Below are 16,661 nucleotides of genomic sequence, written 5' to 3' on the forward strand. Positions count from 1 at the left end.
TCAAAATCTTACTATTTAGAATCACTATCGTCCGCTTGTGGGTGTCTATTATTGTTTATACAAGTATCTATAACAGATCAATAAGTACAATCATAAGAAATGGAACAATTGAGTTCCGCATGTTTCTAGCACACGCACGGGGAGACGAGAAATGAGAAGGCGGGATCGCATTTAACGGGAAGGGGGAGCCGGGAATGATCGACAGAGCACTCCATCAGAGCAAGACAATCATATTCAAAGGAAAGGGAAGAGTAGACACGGGACTAATAACGTCATCTCACTGGTAGATACACAACCGGCAGGCTTACCAACATATTAAGTTCTCTTGACTGCAAGCAAACTAAACATTCTAAATTAATTTCAAAGCACAGGTTGGCACTTTTTATCTAAAGATATTTTAATTTCACCATGACATTTTCAACCTATGACATTTATTTAACACTGGCACCCACGAAGTACTTCAGCATGACATTTCATGTGGCACCAATTACCAGACGCTCGACACACGACTGAAATTTTTTTAGTTTTTTTTGCTCTCCACCAGGAGAAAACGGAGCCAGTGACAGATGACATTACCGAGAGATGACAAAATGATGCTGTCATCAAGAAATGGCAACATGTCATCTCCACACATAACTGCCACTAGTTATGCATATGGCGCCGGAAATAACAACAACACTGCGGGCTCTTGAAACGAAAAATATTGTCTCAAGGAGACCAGGTCATTTTCTTCTGTAACAAGAGTTAACGTATGTGTGGCTATTAGAGCTGAAGTTACTGTTCCAGTACAATTAAAGGAAAAGGTTCTCGAATTGGAGAAAGGGTCACTAAACAGAAAGATGTTCTTGCATTGGAGAAAGGGTCACGCATCCCGGGATTTAAGTTCCTCGAACTTCCCAATACTACGACTCCCACAAGGTCAATGAAAAGCCATGTTTACACAACTTAATCACTTGATACTAGTTTTTTGTTGACATATTGAACAAAATTCCAACTTAAAATAGACATTTATAAAAAAAAAATAATAACAACAATTTCATCGGAGTGTTTACAGTAAAAAAAAAAAAGAAAAGAAGTTTTCATTTTATATTCATTTCAAAGAATTCCAGCCGCCCTACAAAGTACAGAGATCGAAAGTCTAGGTTTTTTTTTGTTTTTTTTTTTACATCTTATGTTAATTTCCATAACTCGCCAGGTTTCAAAAGTTCCATAACTCGCCAGCATTCAAAATGTTAAATAACTCTGCAACTTGTAACAAGTTCTATAACTCTCCTAGCTACAAAAACTTACTTAACTCTCCAGCACTCAAATCGAGTCTATGACTAAGACTATGTTATGTCTTCACATGTCTTCAAACAAATGCCCGGGAAATTGGCCAAAGTATGCTAATTTATTGCCAGACCTCACAAATCAAATAATAACACAAGAGTCGTATCTTAATAGCTTTTGTAGCTGTTAGAACCGGTCACTATAATAAACTAAAGACTCCCCCCCCCTTTTATAGTGAGTATACATTTGACCAAGAAGTACACGATTGTATAGAACTGAATGAAGCTACACACATATACATGCACACACATATACATGCAGTTTATAACATGTCAGCCTTTTGTTTCACTGAGCATACAAGTCCTCAAGGTAAAGGCTGATCTAGATGAAAAGTGACTATGATGGACTGTGTTATTGTAGAAGAGCTTTATATTTAAAAACAAAATGAAATCAAACGAAAACGACCAGGTCTTAAAGAATTAATACCAAAATAAAGGATGGTAACGCCTACGATGTGCCCATTCCAAAGTTGTGCGACACCTAGATTTTATGTACTCAGCATGTTTATCAAGGGAAATAACCAAAGCTTCGCTATAAATATTACAACTACAGAGACAAATGATTCACTAATTTGTAGTCGAAGAGTTTAAATTACCAGAATGTCAGTGTAAACATGTCATATGTCAACAAATAACTTTTGTCAGGGGAGAGGGAGGGCAAGCTACTGAAATGGAGACAAGAGCATTCAGGATTAGGGTTAATTTGCAGTGTAGCAAAATGCTGTCGATACATAGTGAAATATCAAACTGATGGTACCTAGTGAATATCAAACTGTTTAAGCCTATGGCACATGAAACTGTTGATACATATTAACATCTGAAACTGTTGATACATATTAACATCTGAAACTGTTGATACATATTAACATCTGAAACTGTTGATACATATTAACATATGAAACTGTTGATACATATTAACATATGAAACTGTTGATACATATGAAACTGCTGATACATATTGCATCTGACGCTGTTAATAACTAGTGCACATGAAACTGTTGTAGTAGTGTACCATCTAATTGTAACATCAAACTGTTGAAACGCAATGTAACATTAACCTGCTGACTATATTAAAGTATCGTCGACTTTCTATCGGGCTGACATACAATAAAAGATGAACACAGTCTGCCATCAAACCTGTTGGTTCATTCTTAATGTGAACGACCTTTCTAGAACGAGTAGAACCGTGCCACGAAGTGAGACAGACTTGCTAAACAAACTCTTACACACAACATTTATCTGACTGATCAACTCAAAGACTTACACAATTTCATACAGCTTGCTGTAAGCTCACTTGCCTATGTAAATAATCCTCGTAGTACTGAACCAATAGCTGAATTTAAGGCAAGAATGTGTGCGTGCGTGTGTGGAGACAGATGGGGAGTTGAGGGATGTCACACTTTCCGCCAGTGTGAACGAATTGGCGTATGGGATACAGTACTAAACACAAGTGGTGCGAGGCAATAGAGCAGCCTCTTACTGGTTCTAGTATTTCTGAGAAGTCATTCAATTGTAAAGACAAGCGGTATCCTGTCATTTCTTCTTCTTCCGCCTTTTTTTTTTCTCTCCTCTTCAGATGGTCCCTCCCGTTCCACAGAACACTTTCTCCAAGTCATACGTACGAACAAATTCACAAAAACTAATCCAGGACTACAATTTAAATTAACATCTAGACCTTGCAGATACAAAGAAAAGGATTTCAAGCGACACGTGAAAAGGTTAAAACATAAAACCATTAATCAGACTGCAATTAAAATTTCCTGTTGGCCGTACATGGCGGATACAAGTCCTCTAGTAAAACCCCTCGCCTCCCCTTAAATTCCACTAACCCGAACCAACAAAATGAGAGGAGTGGATATAATCTTTCTCCCTTCCTTGTCTACAGAGCACTGTATTCTACAAAAAGTTATTACACGCACTTGAGAAAGGAACTTGACTGACAGTAACCTTCCCTTTATGCTATGACACTCATCTCCCCTTGGTCGGGAGCCCTCCACCGAGAGAGCGAGAGATAATCGCTACGAGAAGACTTAGTGACACTCGTGCGCTGGGCGGGAACACCAAAAAAAAAAAAAAAAAGCTCTCTCCATCTCAATTCACGCAATGTTCTAACAGAAAGGCGAGGACTAGGCGAGAGCTAATGAGAACCGGCCTGTAGAGTTATGCCGTGGTGGAAATTCATTTCATTCCAATTTGTCGACATAGCGTTAGAGATGAAAGAATAGAAAGAATTTTTAAAAGTATACAACATCTAGCTTTAGATCTACACAACTACACACATTGATGGTGTGTGTATAACAAGGTCTCTCACACTATTAGAGAGAGAGAGAGAGAGAGTACTTACAAAATTGAAAGGCATTCTTTACTTTAAAAAAAAACGAGACCCACTGATGTTTGTTTCGTGCAAGTGTCATGTTGACAGCCATACCTGTCGTAGAGTGTCAGTCAGAAAATGAATTTTGAGCACAAAAAAATTCATTAGTCATACAGAATGATCGAGAAATATCCCCCCCCCCCCCAGCTTCATTTTTAGCGGCCCCCGAAAGGGAAAAAGACGCTATTAGTTTTGTGTGGAATGTCTGTCTGTCCGTCCGTCTGTCCCGTTTTAGATCTAGTAAAATAGAAAAGCTGACATCATATTTTAGACCATTCGAAGTTCTGATGCAACGGCTACTTGTTTCTTTTCTGAACGCGAAAAATCTAATTTTTCAAATCACTTATGCTAGCAGTTTTTTCATAAAAATACACCGTTTTTACAACTATTCACTGTTAATAGTAACAAACACGGAAGGCTCTTTAATAAGGGAGACAACGATTTGCCATATTTTAAACACATTTATGCAAATGGTTTTAGATTTTTTGTCAATTTTGTTTCACCTTTCTATTGCGAAGTTAAGCAAGTTCTGTCATACTAACTACTACATTTACACAAAGAAAATGTTAACTTTTGTTTTAAAGAGTAAAAAGCTAGTTAGTATGCATATAAGTTGGACATAATTTAAAACAACAATTAATAAGTAGTTTTTCATATTATCGCGTGAACTGCAATAGCAAGACTCTCACACGCAACACTGAACTATAAGATTTTTTTTTACGGAATTTTTTTTTTCTTTAGGCTTTGAATAAGATATTAACCCTTTACAAAACAATTAGATCAATTAGATATTCATTATAAGACATCAGGCCAGGTTCACTTTCACCTATCCCTTGGTCTATTGGATAGTTGGGGCACCACACAGGATCTGTCAACCTTCTTTCTCCATTCTTCACATTCACTTTCACCTATCCTTTGGTCTGCTGGGACGCAGGGGCACTAAGCAAGATCAGTCAACCTTCTTTCTCCATTCTTCTCTGTCATTTGTCTTTGATGAATTTTATTCTGATGTTCTTTCTAAAAAAAATTTTGAAACATGCCTTTTTACCTGCCTGGGTGGACCACTTCGGGGGCCGATTTTGAGTTTGTGTTTCACACAAACTTTCTTTGTAACCTTGTTTTTTTATTCACACGATCTCACGTTTCAAAATGCCAATAGGAATTTGTTATGATTCGAACTGAAACAAATAGAAATAGATCTAGATCTAAACTCATCTGTAAGAGAGGAGATAGTGTTTTGAATCTCTTTGCAAGTGTGTGTGAAACAGATAACCTGATACTTTGAAACTATGCCTGGGATAAATATAATTTGGCTTTCTAGTGAGACACTTACTTGAGTTGAATGGGATTTTGTTGTGACAGAATAGCTGATTTGAACGTTCATTTATGAGGTCAGGCAGACCTTTAGCACAATATCAGCTAGGAAACACTAACCTAAAGAACACATGTTCAGACCGTCCCAAGAAGTTACGTTTAACTTGAGTTAAAAAGCCAGACACTGTAGGTTTCTTCCATATCTCCTCTCCGTGTAATCTTTCCCTACTCTACAAAGGGACAGTATTTCTGGCAGTCATTGTTCGGCAGACGTTTAAACCTAATGATAAGTTAAAGGTGAAAAGTTCCTGATCAGAGTTAAACCCCTTGACTGGCAGGGAACTTGATATGTAGAGCCATCAAGAGGGTCATTAAAATGTAAACATAATACATAATACAAGTTGGACCCCCACCAAGATACCCGAGAATACGAAACCATTCTATCGAGGAGAGGGGAATTACAAGCGCTATTCAGAACAGCCTGTGTGTGTGATTGTGTGTGTGTATGTGTGTGAAGTACTGCAGACGACATGTGCACGTCTGCACCTTGTGAGTGTTACTAAAGGCAAGCCATGATTGTGTTTGATAGTAGTGTGCACACTAGCCAATGCCTTTGTGACAGTAAGACCAGGTGGCTTGTGAGTGAAAGATGTACACATCATGTGACCATATACTAGGTCAGACCTGTCATGTACCGCCACGTAACGTTCAATCACGAAACTAACACGTAGGATCTAAAGAATTCGGTCGTTTGCAGGAGAAACAGAAAGACAAAATTGTAACCTATCGGTAGAGTAATTTAACAATTTATATTAGCATCAGACAAATCGATTCGTTTTATAGATGAACTAGTGATGTAGGTGTATACATATCTGAATATCATATTTGTAAATAGCTGTACATAGACTGGTATAGTTCTCGTAGTGATAGTGATATAGCTGTACATAGACTGGTATAGTTCTAGTAGTCATAGTGATATAGCTGTACATAGACTGGTATAGTTCTAGTAGTCATAGTGATATAGCTGTACATAGACTGGTATAGTTCTAGTAGTCATAGTGATATAGCTGTACATAGACTGGTATAGTTCTAGTAGTCATAGTGATATAGCTGTACATAGACTGGTATAGTTCAGTGATATAGCTGTACATAGACTGGTATAGTTTTCGTAGTGATAGTGATATAGCTGTACATAGACTGGTATAGTTCTAGTAGTCATAGTGATATAGCTGTACATATAAATAGATCTGAGTCTCATAGTGATATAGACTGGTATAGATCTAGTAATTATAAAGTAGATCTAGTACATATAAATATATAAATAAAATTCTATATCTAGTTGTGATTGATCATATATAAATAAAATCAAACATGCTTTAACAGGGATATGTGAAACATGATTTTTTAAACCCTAGTTTAAATCTCAAATTAGCAAGAGGAACCAATGTACACAAGTGTAGGATGTAGCGCTAGACCTAATCATATTCGTTTTTTTTATGAAGATCTATTCATTGGATCCTTGAGTATGATCGATTGCTCCACTCCCACTGAAACTGGTTATCTGCAAGCTCACACGATACTGTGAACTAGCCCCACACAATAGCTGGGGGCCACTAAAGCTGTTCTAAATAAGTCGTCACTAGATTAACCCAAACATTCAAAAGATAATAACGCCGGTTGAACCAGCTCCTCCCCCCGCCCACCATCTCGTAACTAGAGATTCTCACCTTTTCAGTGCAGCTGTTGAGACGACGAGGGGGTGGGTGCCAGTGGGTTTGTGTCTGCAGAAGTGCGCCAAGTGTGTGCGTGTGTGTGTGTACTAGACTAGATATGTTAGCTCATTTACTACGGGGTTAAATCTCCCATGAATCCATCCAGCCACACACACACACACGGCACATCAGCGGGGAGGAATCCTAAATGAAAGAACAGCACATTCACACCTAGATCTAGTCTAGATTCCCTCTATTTATCCACGGCACAAAAAAAAAATGTAGGTGAATGAATCCACAGAGATAGATCCACTCATGAAACTAAACCACTACAGAGTAATCCACACACATAAAAAAAAGAGAATGTATATCCATATCCACTTCCTATCCCTGTCTCCAGCACAGAAGAGACACTATTTATTCCGATGTTGTTATTTTTTTTAAATAATTCCTTTTCTTGGGTCTTCCTCCTTTTGAACCCACCAGTTTGTTACACACATAAACAAGCCAACACATGCGAGGAACACACACACGATTAGACACAAGGCGCCGACAGGAAGCGAAAACAGCCGACTCGAGAATGGGGTTATGCTAGCCACGAATCCGACCCGCCAAGCAGCGAAAACTCGCTGGCTTTTCGCCTCACCCCTTTCGTTGAACAACGCAAGGAGTTGCGCAGAGCCAAACATTTTTTCCCCCTTCGCCCCCCCCCCCCCCGATCGCCTCGCTTCACCCCGCCGCCCTCTTTTCACCTCCCAGATTTTTTTTTTCCTTCTAAGCGTCCCCCGCCTGTTTGCCATACCGCGGTTGTGGCCGAGGGTCGAGAACACACGAGGCTGGCCCGAGGGGGGTGATCATGTCATGACTCGCTGTCTCTCTGCGGACCTTCCCCTCTCCCATGATACTCGACACCCCCCACCTCCAAGAAATGCGTGAGATTATCCCGAAAGATCCAACATGGCTGTCGCGGCCCCGGCCCCCACGGCTGCTCCGGCTGGTGTTTCATATATATATGGCCCTTGGTTTTAAGGTCAGCTTTAATGCCGTGAGAAGATAATCCAGGTCGCACGCAATGCATTCGGAGGACTTAGATAAACTGCCCTGTTTATACACCCACTGCTGTGTTTACAACGCAATAAAGAAATTATTGAAATACTGTATTATTGGATATAACAAAACCAAAGATAAAAGTTTAGTAAAATGTTCAATTATCAATAATTATTGTTGTAATATGACCTCTATAATATAATTATAAAATTATTATTTGTAAAACATTTTTACTTTTCTAGATTAAGACTACAAATCTGTACAGCCTAGAACGACGTGTCATAAATATTTATGTATATTTTTATTTTCGCTCGCGTTAAATTCGACCAACCAGTCAAGTTAAAAAAAAATGTAGCGTTTGCAATAACAACGTCATTATTGTAATCAATAAAATGTTCCATGCATGTTTGACAGAGGCTTCGGTCATCTAGTAAAGTGTACATACTAAACTATTCACCATAATTAGCTCCTGGACTTACTCTCGGATTTAAGAATCAAAATGTCAACATGTTAATCTTTAAAAACAAAAATTAAACGAAAACTAGGGATGCAAAGGGAAGTAATAAAAATAACTAGAACATTTATACTCAATTGCCTCCCTTGGGTGTAGAAAAAATTGCTATTCGTTTAATAGTTTGTTATCTAACCTAATTGAAATCTTTAAAAAAAAAACGATTACTAAATCAATAATAAAGCGTCTGGACTGGATGTCATCCTAGATGTGTCAAAGAACTAAACAGTTTGAGAATACTGCGGAACTAGATACAAATCTTACCTCACACATGTAGTGAATGACTCAGGAAACCATAGGCTACGTTCACTGATTAGCGTCAGGGGTAAAACATTAGAAGTCTGACTATTTAGAAACGGTATAAAACAGCTAGATAAACATAATGTCTTACCTGACACCAACATGGCTTTAGAAAATTTAGACGTGATACCCAACAAATAAGGTTTAATTGTTCATTTAACAAAGTGTTTCAATAATAGTGGCCCACAGATGCCATCGTACTACGGTTGTCTATTAGACAAAGTTCACTTCAGCTTGGTTTAAAAAAAAAAAAGAAAAAACTTTGGCATTTCTGATTCCTAACACCCATGGATTCATGATTTCCTGAAAAGGAGACCAATGGCTACAACTCAACACCACTAACAGTAAACTCAGCTGTACCACAAACAATACGCTTCAATCCACTACTGTTTCTGATCACCACAATTGCATACCCAATAGCTTTAGTTACACGAAAAACGAAATTTACAGATGACTGTTATATGTCTATATACATATTTATCGTATCAAAAATAATTTAAAAAAAACTCACAAGATATTGAAATTGTACAAAGAGAATTATACGAATGTCTCTCCAAAATAGGGCTCCACAGTCAGATGAAAAAATGTTCGAGATGAACCATAGTCGTTCTACGGCTGAAGGTGGCCAATGACAAAGAGAATTCGACGAATAGCAAAAATTAAATAGAAATCAAATTGCACATGTCTTTCCACCAAAATAATTGCTATTAATTAAAAATACAAACACAAACAACAACAACAACAATAAACCAAAATGTGGAAGTGTTATAATTGAATGAAACATTTGCAAAGAATCCCCATATATAAATACAATAATCAAACACCCTTTTAAATAGGTCACTAGACTGATCGGGAAGTAGCAATAATGCATACAATACGTAACCATTACACATTGAATACCAAAGCAGAACTAAACAAAGTGCTCAGAAAGACAAGGATTAAGTCACATTTCGTATTTCATTTAGCCAAGACAAAGTCGCATGAATATTTTCCAGTGCCACAATGGAATGGGTCGCCTGGATGAGCAAAATACTCTCTAATGAACAGATACGATCTGGTTCAACCGTGTATATACGTAATACGTAGGGCGAAATATATATATAACGATGGAGGTTCTGTAACTTAGAAAACGATTAAAGCAACAAGTTAGCACATAATGAAATTACCGTTACCACAAGTCTATTAACCCTCAAGAGATTGCAATTCTGTTCTATTGGAAGGCCTACGTCTGTCACAACTCTATTAACCCTCAAGAGACTGCAATTGTTCTATTGGAAGGCCTACGTCTGTCACAACTCTATTAACCCTCAAGAGACTGCAATTGGTCTATTGGAAGGCCTACGTCTGTCACAACTCTATTAACCCTCAAGAGACTGCAATTGTTCTATTGGAAGGCCTACGTCTGTCACAACTCTATTAACCCTCAAGAGACTGCAATTGTTCTATTGGAAAGTCTACGTCTGTCACAACTCTATTAACCCTCAAGAGACTGCAATTGTTCTATTGGAAGGCCTACGTCTGTCACAACTCTATTAACCCTCAAGAGACTGCAATTGTTCTATTGGAAAGCCTACGTATGTCACAACTCTATTAACCCTCAAGAGACTGCAATTGTTCTATTGGAAGGCCTACGTCTGTCACAACTCTATTAACCCTCATGAGACTGCAATTGTTCTATTGGAAGGCCTACGTCTGTCACAACTCTATTAACCCTCAAGAGACTGCAATTGTTCTATTGGAAGGCCTACGTCTGTCACAACTCTATTAACCCTCAAGAGACTGCAATTGTTCTATTGGAAGGCCTACGTCTGTCACAACTCTATTAACCCTCAAGAGACTGCAATTGTTCTATTGGAAGGCCTACGTCTGTCACAACTCTGTTAACCCTCAAGAGGCTGCAGTTGGTCTATTGGAAGGCCTACGTCTGTCACAACTCTATTAACCCTCAAGAGAGGGACAATAGTTGTGAATAATTAACCCTCAAGAGACTGCAATTGTTCTATTGGAAGGCCTACGTCTGTCACAACTCTATTAACCCTCAAGAGGCTGCAGTTGGTCTATTGGAAGGTCTACGTCTGTCACAACTCTATTAACCCTCAAGAGAGGGACAATAGTTGTGAATAATAATACAAATATTAATAATATAACCTTTCTGGCGGGCCGCATTCGGCCCGTGGGGAGTAATTTGCCCACGCCTGATCAGCACCATTCCCCATTTGGTGTGCAAATTGTAACGGATCTAACTTATTAGTAAGATGATTCCTGTGTGGATGATGTCAAGACCCGCCCTTCGTGCTCCCTCCTGTCCCTATGACGAACGCTGACCCCTGACTTTTCCACCATACATTTATGTGCAACATCCCTGGACACTGAATCTGGACAGTAGAAGTACAAATTAAGGGAGAAAAAAAAAGGTGGGAGGAGTACCGCCCCTGACCTGATATCAGCGAATATCAAGTAGTAAAACAATGCTGTGGTACTACAGTACTATTGGTCTCAGTGTGTGCGCGTGTGTGTGTACGTGTGTGTGTACGTGCGTGTGTGTGTGAGTTTGTACGAGAAAGCGAGGGTAGAAGAGCAAAAAGGAATGGCGAACATTTTAGCTATTATAGATCTTCTGGACTACAACACAGGAAATAAGACAAACAACACCCATCCACTGACCAACACAGGAAATAAGACAAACAACACCCATCCACTGACCAACACAGGAAATAAGACAAACAACACTCATCCACTGACCAACACAGGAAATAAGACAAACAACACTCATCCACTGACTAACACAGGAAATAAGACAAACAACACTCATCCACTGACCAACACAGGAAATAAGACAAACAACACTCATCCACTGACCAACACAGGAAATAAGACAAACAACACCCATCCACTGACCAACACAGGAAATAAGACAAACAACACTCATCCACTGACCAACACAGGAAATAAGACAAACAACACTCATCCACTGACTAACACAGGAAATAAGACAAACAACACTCATCCACTGACCAACACAGGAAATAAGACAAACAACACTCATCCACTGACCAACACAGGAAATAAGACAAACAACACTCATCCACTGACCAACACAGGAAATAAGACAAACAACACTCATCCACTGACCAACACAGGAAATAAGACAAACAACACTCATCCACTGACCAACACAGGAAATAAGACAAACAACACTCATCCACTGACTAACACAGGAAATAAGACAAACAACACTCATCCACTGACCAACACAGGAAATAAGACAAACAACACTCATCCACTGACTAACACAGGAAATAAGACAAACAACACTCATCCACTGACCAACACAGGAAATAAGACAAACAACACTCATCCACTGACCAACACAGGAAATAAGACAAACAACACTCATCCACTGACCAACACAGGAAATAAGACAAACAACACTCATCCACTGACCAACACAGGAAATAAGACAAACAACACTCATCCACTGACTAACACAGGAAATAAGACAAACAACACTCATCCACTGACCAACACAGGAAATAAGACAAACAACACTCATCCACTGACCAACACAGGAAATAAGACAAACAACACCCATCCACTGACCAACACAGGAAATAAGACAAACAACACCCATCCACTGACCAACACAGGAAATAAGACAAACAACACTCATCCACTGACCAACACAGGAAATAAGACAAACAACACTCATCCACTGACCAACACAGGAAATAAGACAAACAACACCCATCCACTGACCAACACAGGAAATAAGACAAACAACACTCATCCACTGACCAACACAGGAAATAAGACAAACAACACTCATCCACTGACTAACACAGGAAATAAGACAAACAACACTCATCCACTGACCAACACAGGAAATAAGACAAACAACACTCATCCACTGACCAACGCAGGAAATAAGACAAACAAAACTAATCCACTGACCAACACAGGAAATAAGACTAAACAACACTCATCCACTGACCAACACTGGAAATAAAACAAACAGCACTCATCCACTGACCAACACATGAAATAAGACAAACAACACTCATCCACTGACCAACACAGGAAATAAGACAAACAACACTCATCCACTGACCAACACAGGAAATAAGACAAACAACTTGAAACAACACTCATCCACTGACCAACAACACATACAGTTGTTTTCGTCAGACAAACCCAGACAGCTCTACAAAGTAGAACCCAATGCAGACTTAATTATGATTCACAGGAATCCAGTCAACAAGTTAATGGTTTAGACTTCAGCCACTATAAGACTGAATAAGCTACGTAAAGAAGAGAAGAGACAAATGGCTTCCATTTCCACTTGACAACACTTAGCATATAGAATATTTAACTGATAATGTAATAACGCATATATTGAAATGTGTTGCATTTCTCGTCCTAGTGAACTAATGTACATTTAACCTTCCATTGTTTGATTTCAGTCCAAACTGAACTTAGTCACTTAGGTAGTATTCACTTCGTCCCTCTATCATTTTATACAACCCATACTCATTTCCACTTTCCTATGCGAAGCCGGGAGTGGCTACAATGCGAGAGAACGCCAGACAGTGGACGGGGTCAAATTGAATAATACACTGGATTACATCCCCTGGGTGAACAAGGCAACCGTAGAAGAAGACCATATTAGAGGAAATGAGGACAGTGTCGAGGGGAGACAACCAACAAAAAAAAAGTCAGTGGCTGGATGGGAAGGCGGAAGGATAGATGAAGGGGAGAAAGGTTACTGGCAGAACTCAGTGTTTTGATTGGTTAATTTAATCTATGACGTGCGGACTGAGTGATGGATGGAGCCGTGCACAGCTGCAGCTGGAATGTGAGTAGATGGTTTCAAGTCCGTAGTTTAAGAGGTATAATGGGGGCGATGACTAAAAAAAAACACAAAAAAAAGCTGTTGAGGGCAAACATTTGCATATTTTGTTTTACAGTTTCCTGCACAAAAATATTTTTCGACGAATAAAGAATTTACAGACGTGCACTGCTTTGGAGAAAAAAAAAACAAAAAAAAAACACTTTTATATTATCTCCCCTACACTTCCCCTTACTGTTCACCATTCCCCTCTCCCCCCCCCCCTCCCCCCAAGACTGCCTCGCTCCAGCCTAATGACAATTTGAAAAAAGCTCAACGTGTTGACAAAACCAAACCAAAAATACAAATTCAGCCAACCGTGTCAGACATTATGATGGCAATGAGAGTAATAACACATGGCGCCCTTACATATATTGCCCCCGAAACAGGTCGCCCCCACCCCCTTCACAACCACGACGTGCGCGCGTCTTACAAAAATGTGCTCACACAAAATGGGGATACGCTAATCTATGATCACTTACGTGAAGGGGGGCACTCGATCAGGGCAGCAGCAGGGGCAACCAGCAGGACGACCAGCTGCCACACGACCTGACACTCCTTGAATAAAAAGGTACAAGGGCGCATCCAGACAGCACGTGCAACACGCCGCTAGGACACGCGCGAGCTGTGTAACACTAGTGGGTCACGTGATCACAACGCAACCCCCCCCCCCCCCCCCCAAAAAAAAGCGTTGCCGTCAAAATTAGGCGCCTAGCATACAAAAACTAGTTTTCATTCAATATATATATATATATCTTAGCGACATTAACTTGCTAGAGGACCCTAGACTAGAGAGGGGAGAGAAGCGAAGCCGAAAACAAAACAAACAAAAACAAACAAAAAACCAAGCAAAATCTAAAAAAAAAAATAAAAAAAAATGTAATTTAAAAAAAGGGGGGAGGGCTTATATAAGTAGATGTCCCCACATTTATTACACTATATCTCAATACTGTATGATTTATTTCCTTTTTCAATATCGACCATGATGAATTAATAGCCACTATTTAATTAGCTTAGTGGTTAATTTATTTTTAAATGATCAAACGTGGAAAGTTTCAACTCGATCCAAGAATGGGAAGTGGGAGAAACAAAACGTGTTGAGATTTTTGTACCAGACAGACAGAGAGCGAGTTGATAGAAACTCTGGAATAAAGCTTTCCGCTCAGCCCGATCAAGAGTCAACTTCATCACGTGTTCAACCTGTGGGCCCGCTGGCGACATACTTCAGCGCAAGAAATCATTCAGAAATAACTGGTGCATTGAGAACACATAGAAACAGACAAGAGTATGAATAGAATGTACAGGAGAGAGACAGACAGTCAGACAGACAGACAGACGGAGAGAGGGAGAGAGAGAGAGAGTAAAATAAAAAAATTACTACCGTCAGCATGAGAGAGAGAGAGAGAGAGAGAGAGAGAAGAAATAGAAGAAGAAGAAAGAGGGAGAGAGAAATACGTTAAAGCATTACTATCGTCAGCATGAGATAGAAAGATGTATGCAGAGAGACTGACCTACGACTAGCATCCTAGTTCCCTCTTTAACCCCCAAAAAGACCGGCTAGTTCTACAAATACCATCTTATTGACTGGCGAATTGAGTATGTGAGGAGAATGGCGCCTTGAGTGTCCGTGAGTGTAGCGTATAGAGGGGTGAGTGTTTGTATGGCGAAAGAAGAATTGAATGAGAGAATGTGTGGTCAAGGGTGGGATGATTGTTTGCGGAATATTGAGGTTTAGTGGGTTTGGGTGAATGTGTATGGACTAGTGAGGTTTAGTGGGTTTGGGTGACTGTGCGGAATAGTGAGGTTTAGTGGGTTTGGGTGAATGTGTATGGGATAGTGAGGTTTGGGTGAATGTGTATGGAATAGTGAGGTTTGGGTGAATGTGTATGGAATAGTGAGGTTTAGAGGGTTTGGGTGAATGTGTATGGGATAGTGAGGTTTGGGTGAATGTGTATGGAATAGTGAGGTTTGGGTGAATGTGTATGGAATAGTGAGGTTTAGAGGGTTTGGGTGAATGTGCATGGAATAGTGAGGTTTAGTGGGTTTGGGTGAATGTGCATGGAATAGTGAGGTTTAGTGGGTTTGGGTGAATAAGGTATGGGTGAGTGGGAGTGTGTGTGGCAAAGACAGGGATGAGTTTGTGTGTGAAGGCATATGTGAGTGTGTGTGTGTGTGTGTCGAAGGCAGGGGTGTGCATGAGTAAAGCAATGACGAGCAGACGTGATCACTATCAAGATCTGTTTTGGAAATTAACGCCCAGCTGTACAGGGGCGCCCCAAGTACGCACTGGTTAATGTGTACACAACTGAACACCTCTCTCAGGGGCGCCCTGCACGTGCGCATTTCTTAACAGCAGGGTACATTCTCCTCCAATAATAGATATGCAACATCAGAGGAAATTCTCCCATCGTTATTGAACAATAAAAACATACTTGTGATATTCATGTATATTCACACCTTTTTTGTATCAAACATTTATTTCTTGCTTTGTTTGAGGTGCTTTGTCTATCGCAATGACTACCAGTAATAGAGGTAATGTAAGTTTAAAGCTACAATGAGACTGACCAACGCTTCTAATCTAAAAAGAGATAGAGGGAGTGAGGTCAACTTCCAGTGGTGCCCCAGAGCGAGAAAAAAAAAAGGTTGAGGCGATATAAACACGATACTGTCATTGTGGTCACATCATGTGAAAGACTGTATGGTAATGTAAGCCAGACTTGTAGGGAAACAAAACTAGATGCAAAGACTTGGTCAGACGTGCTAGGAACAAAAGAACTAAGACACTCGCGTCCTAGTTGCAATCGATACTGGTCACGTTCAAGTTCAAGGGAGAAAACAACGCATTTTACTGACACACACACACACACACAATACAGGCACACCCACACAACATGACTGCCGCACGCACGGGCACCACCACCACCACCACACACACAGACATCATCTACTGAAATAAATCAAAGCATGTTTGATCCTGGTGGCATTATTGCGTTGCACAGACCAGCCACGTTAGATCACCCGTCCATGTACATTGTACTATTCATACACTATCCAGGTGGATGTCATTTCTAATGGAGTGTGAATCTACATGAACTTGTCTCGCTAACCCTAACCCTGGCAAGATACACTTCATGTAGTTAATTACCGTTAGAACATTTTATGTGGTAATTCACGTTAAAACATCTTATAT

The 16,661-nt window shown here is 39.8% G+C and overlaps 1 protein-coding gene across 7 annotated transcripts in view; it reads right to left on the reverse strand.

Moving 5' to 3' along the window:
• LOC106072847 (arginine-glutamic acid dipeptide repeats protein-like) overlaps positions 1-16,661 on the reverse strand; it is a 204,825-nt gene that overhangs the window by 67,362 nt on the left and 120,802 nt on the right. The window contains exon 1 of one of the 7 annotated variants that reach the window (XM_056008939.1): positions 2,593-2,617. The exons of the other annotated variants lie outside the window; for them this stretch is intronic. Coding sequence (XP_055864914.1) covers positions 2,593-2,602 — 10 coding nt within the window. The 5' untranslated portion in view covers positions 2,603-2,617. Of the gene's footprint in view, positions 1-2,592; positions 2,618-16,661 lie in introns of those variants that run through there. 7 annotated transcript variants of the gene reach the window in all.

Source organism: Biomphalaria glabrata, chromosome 13, assembly GCF_947242115.1.
Source record: "Biomphalaria glabrata chromosome 13, xgBioGlab47.1, whole genome shotgun sequence".
NCBI lineage: Eukaryota > Metazoa > Mollusca > Gastropoda > Planorbidae > Biomphalaria > Biomphalaria glabrata.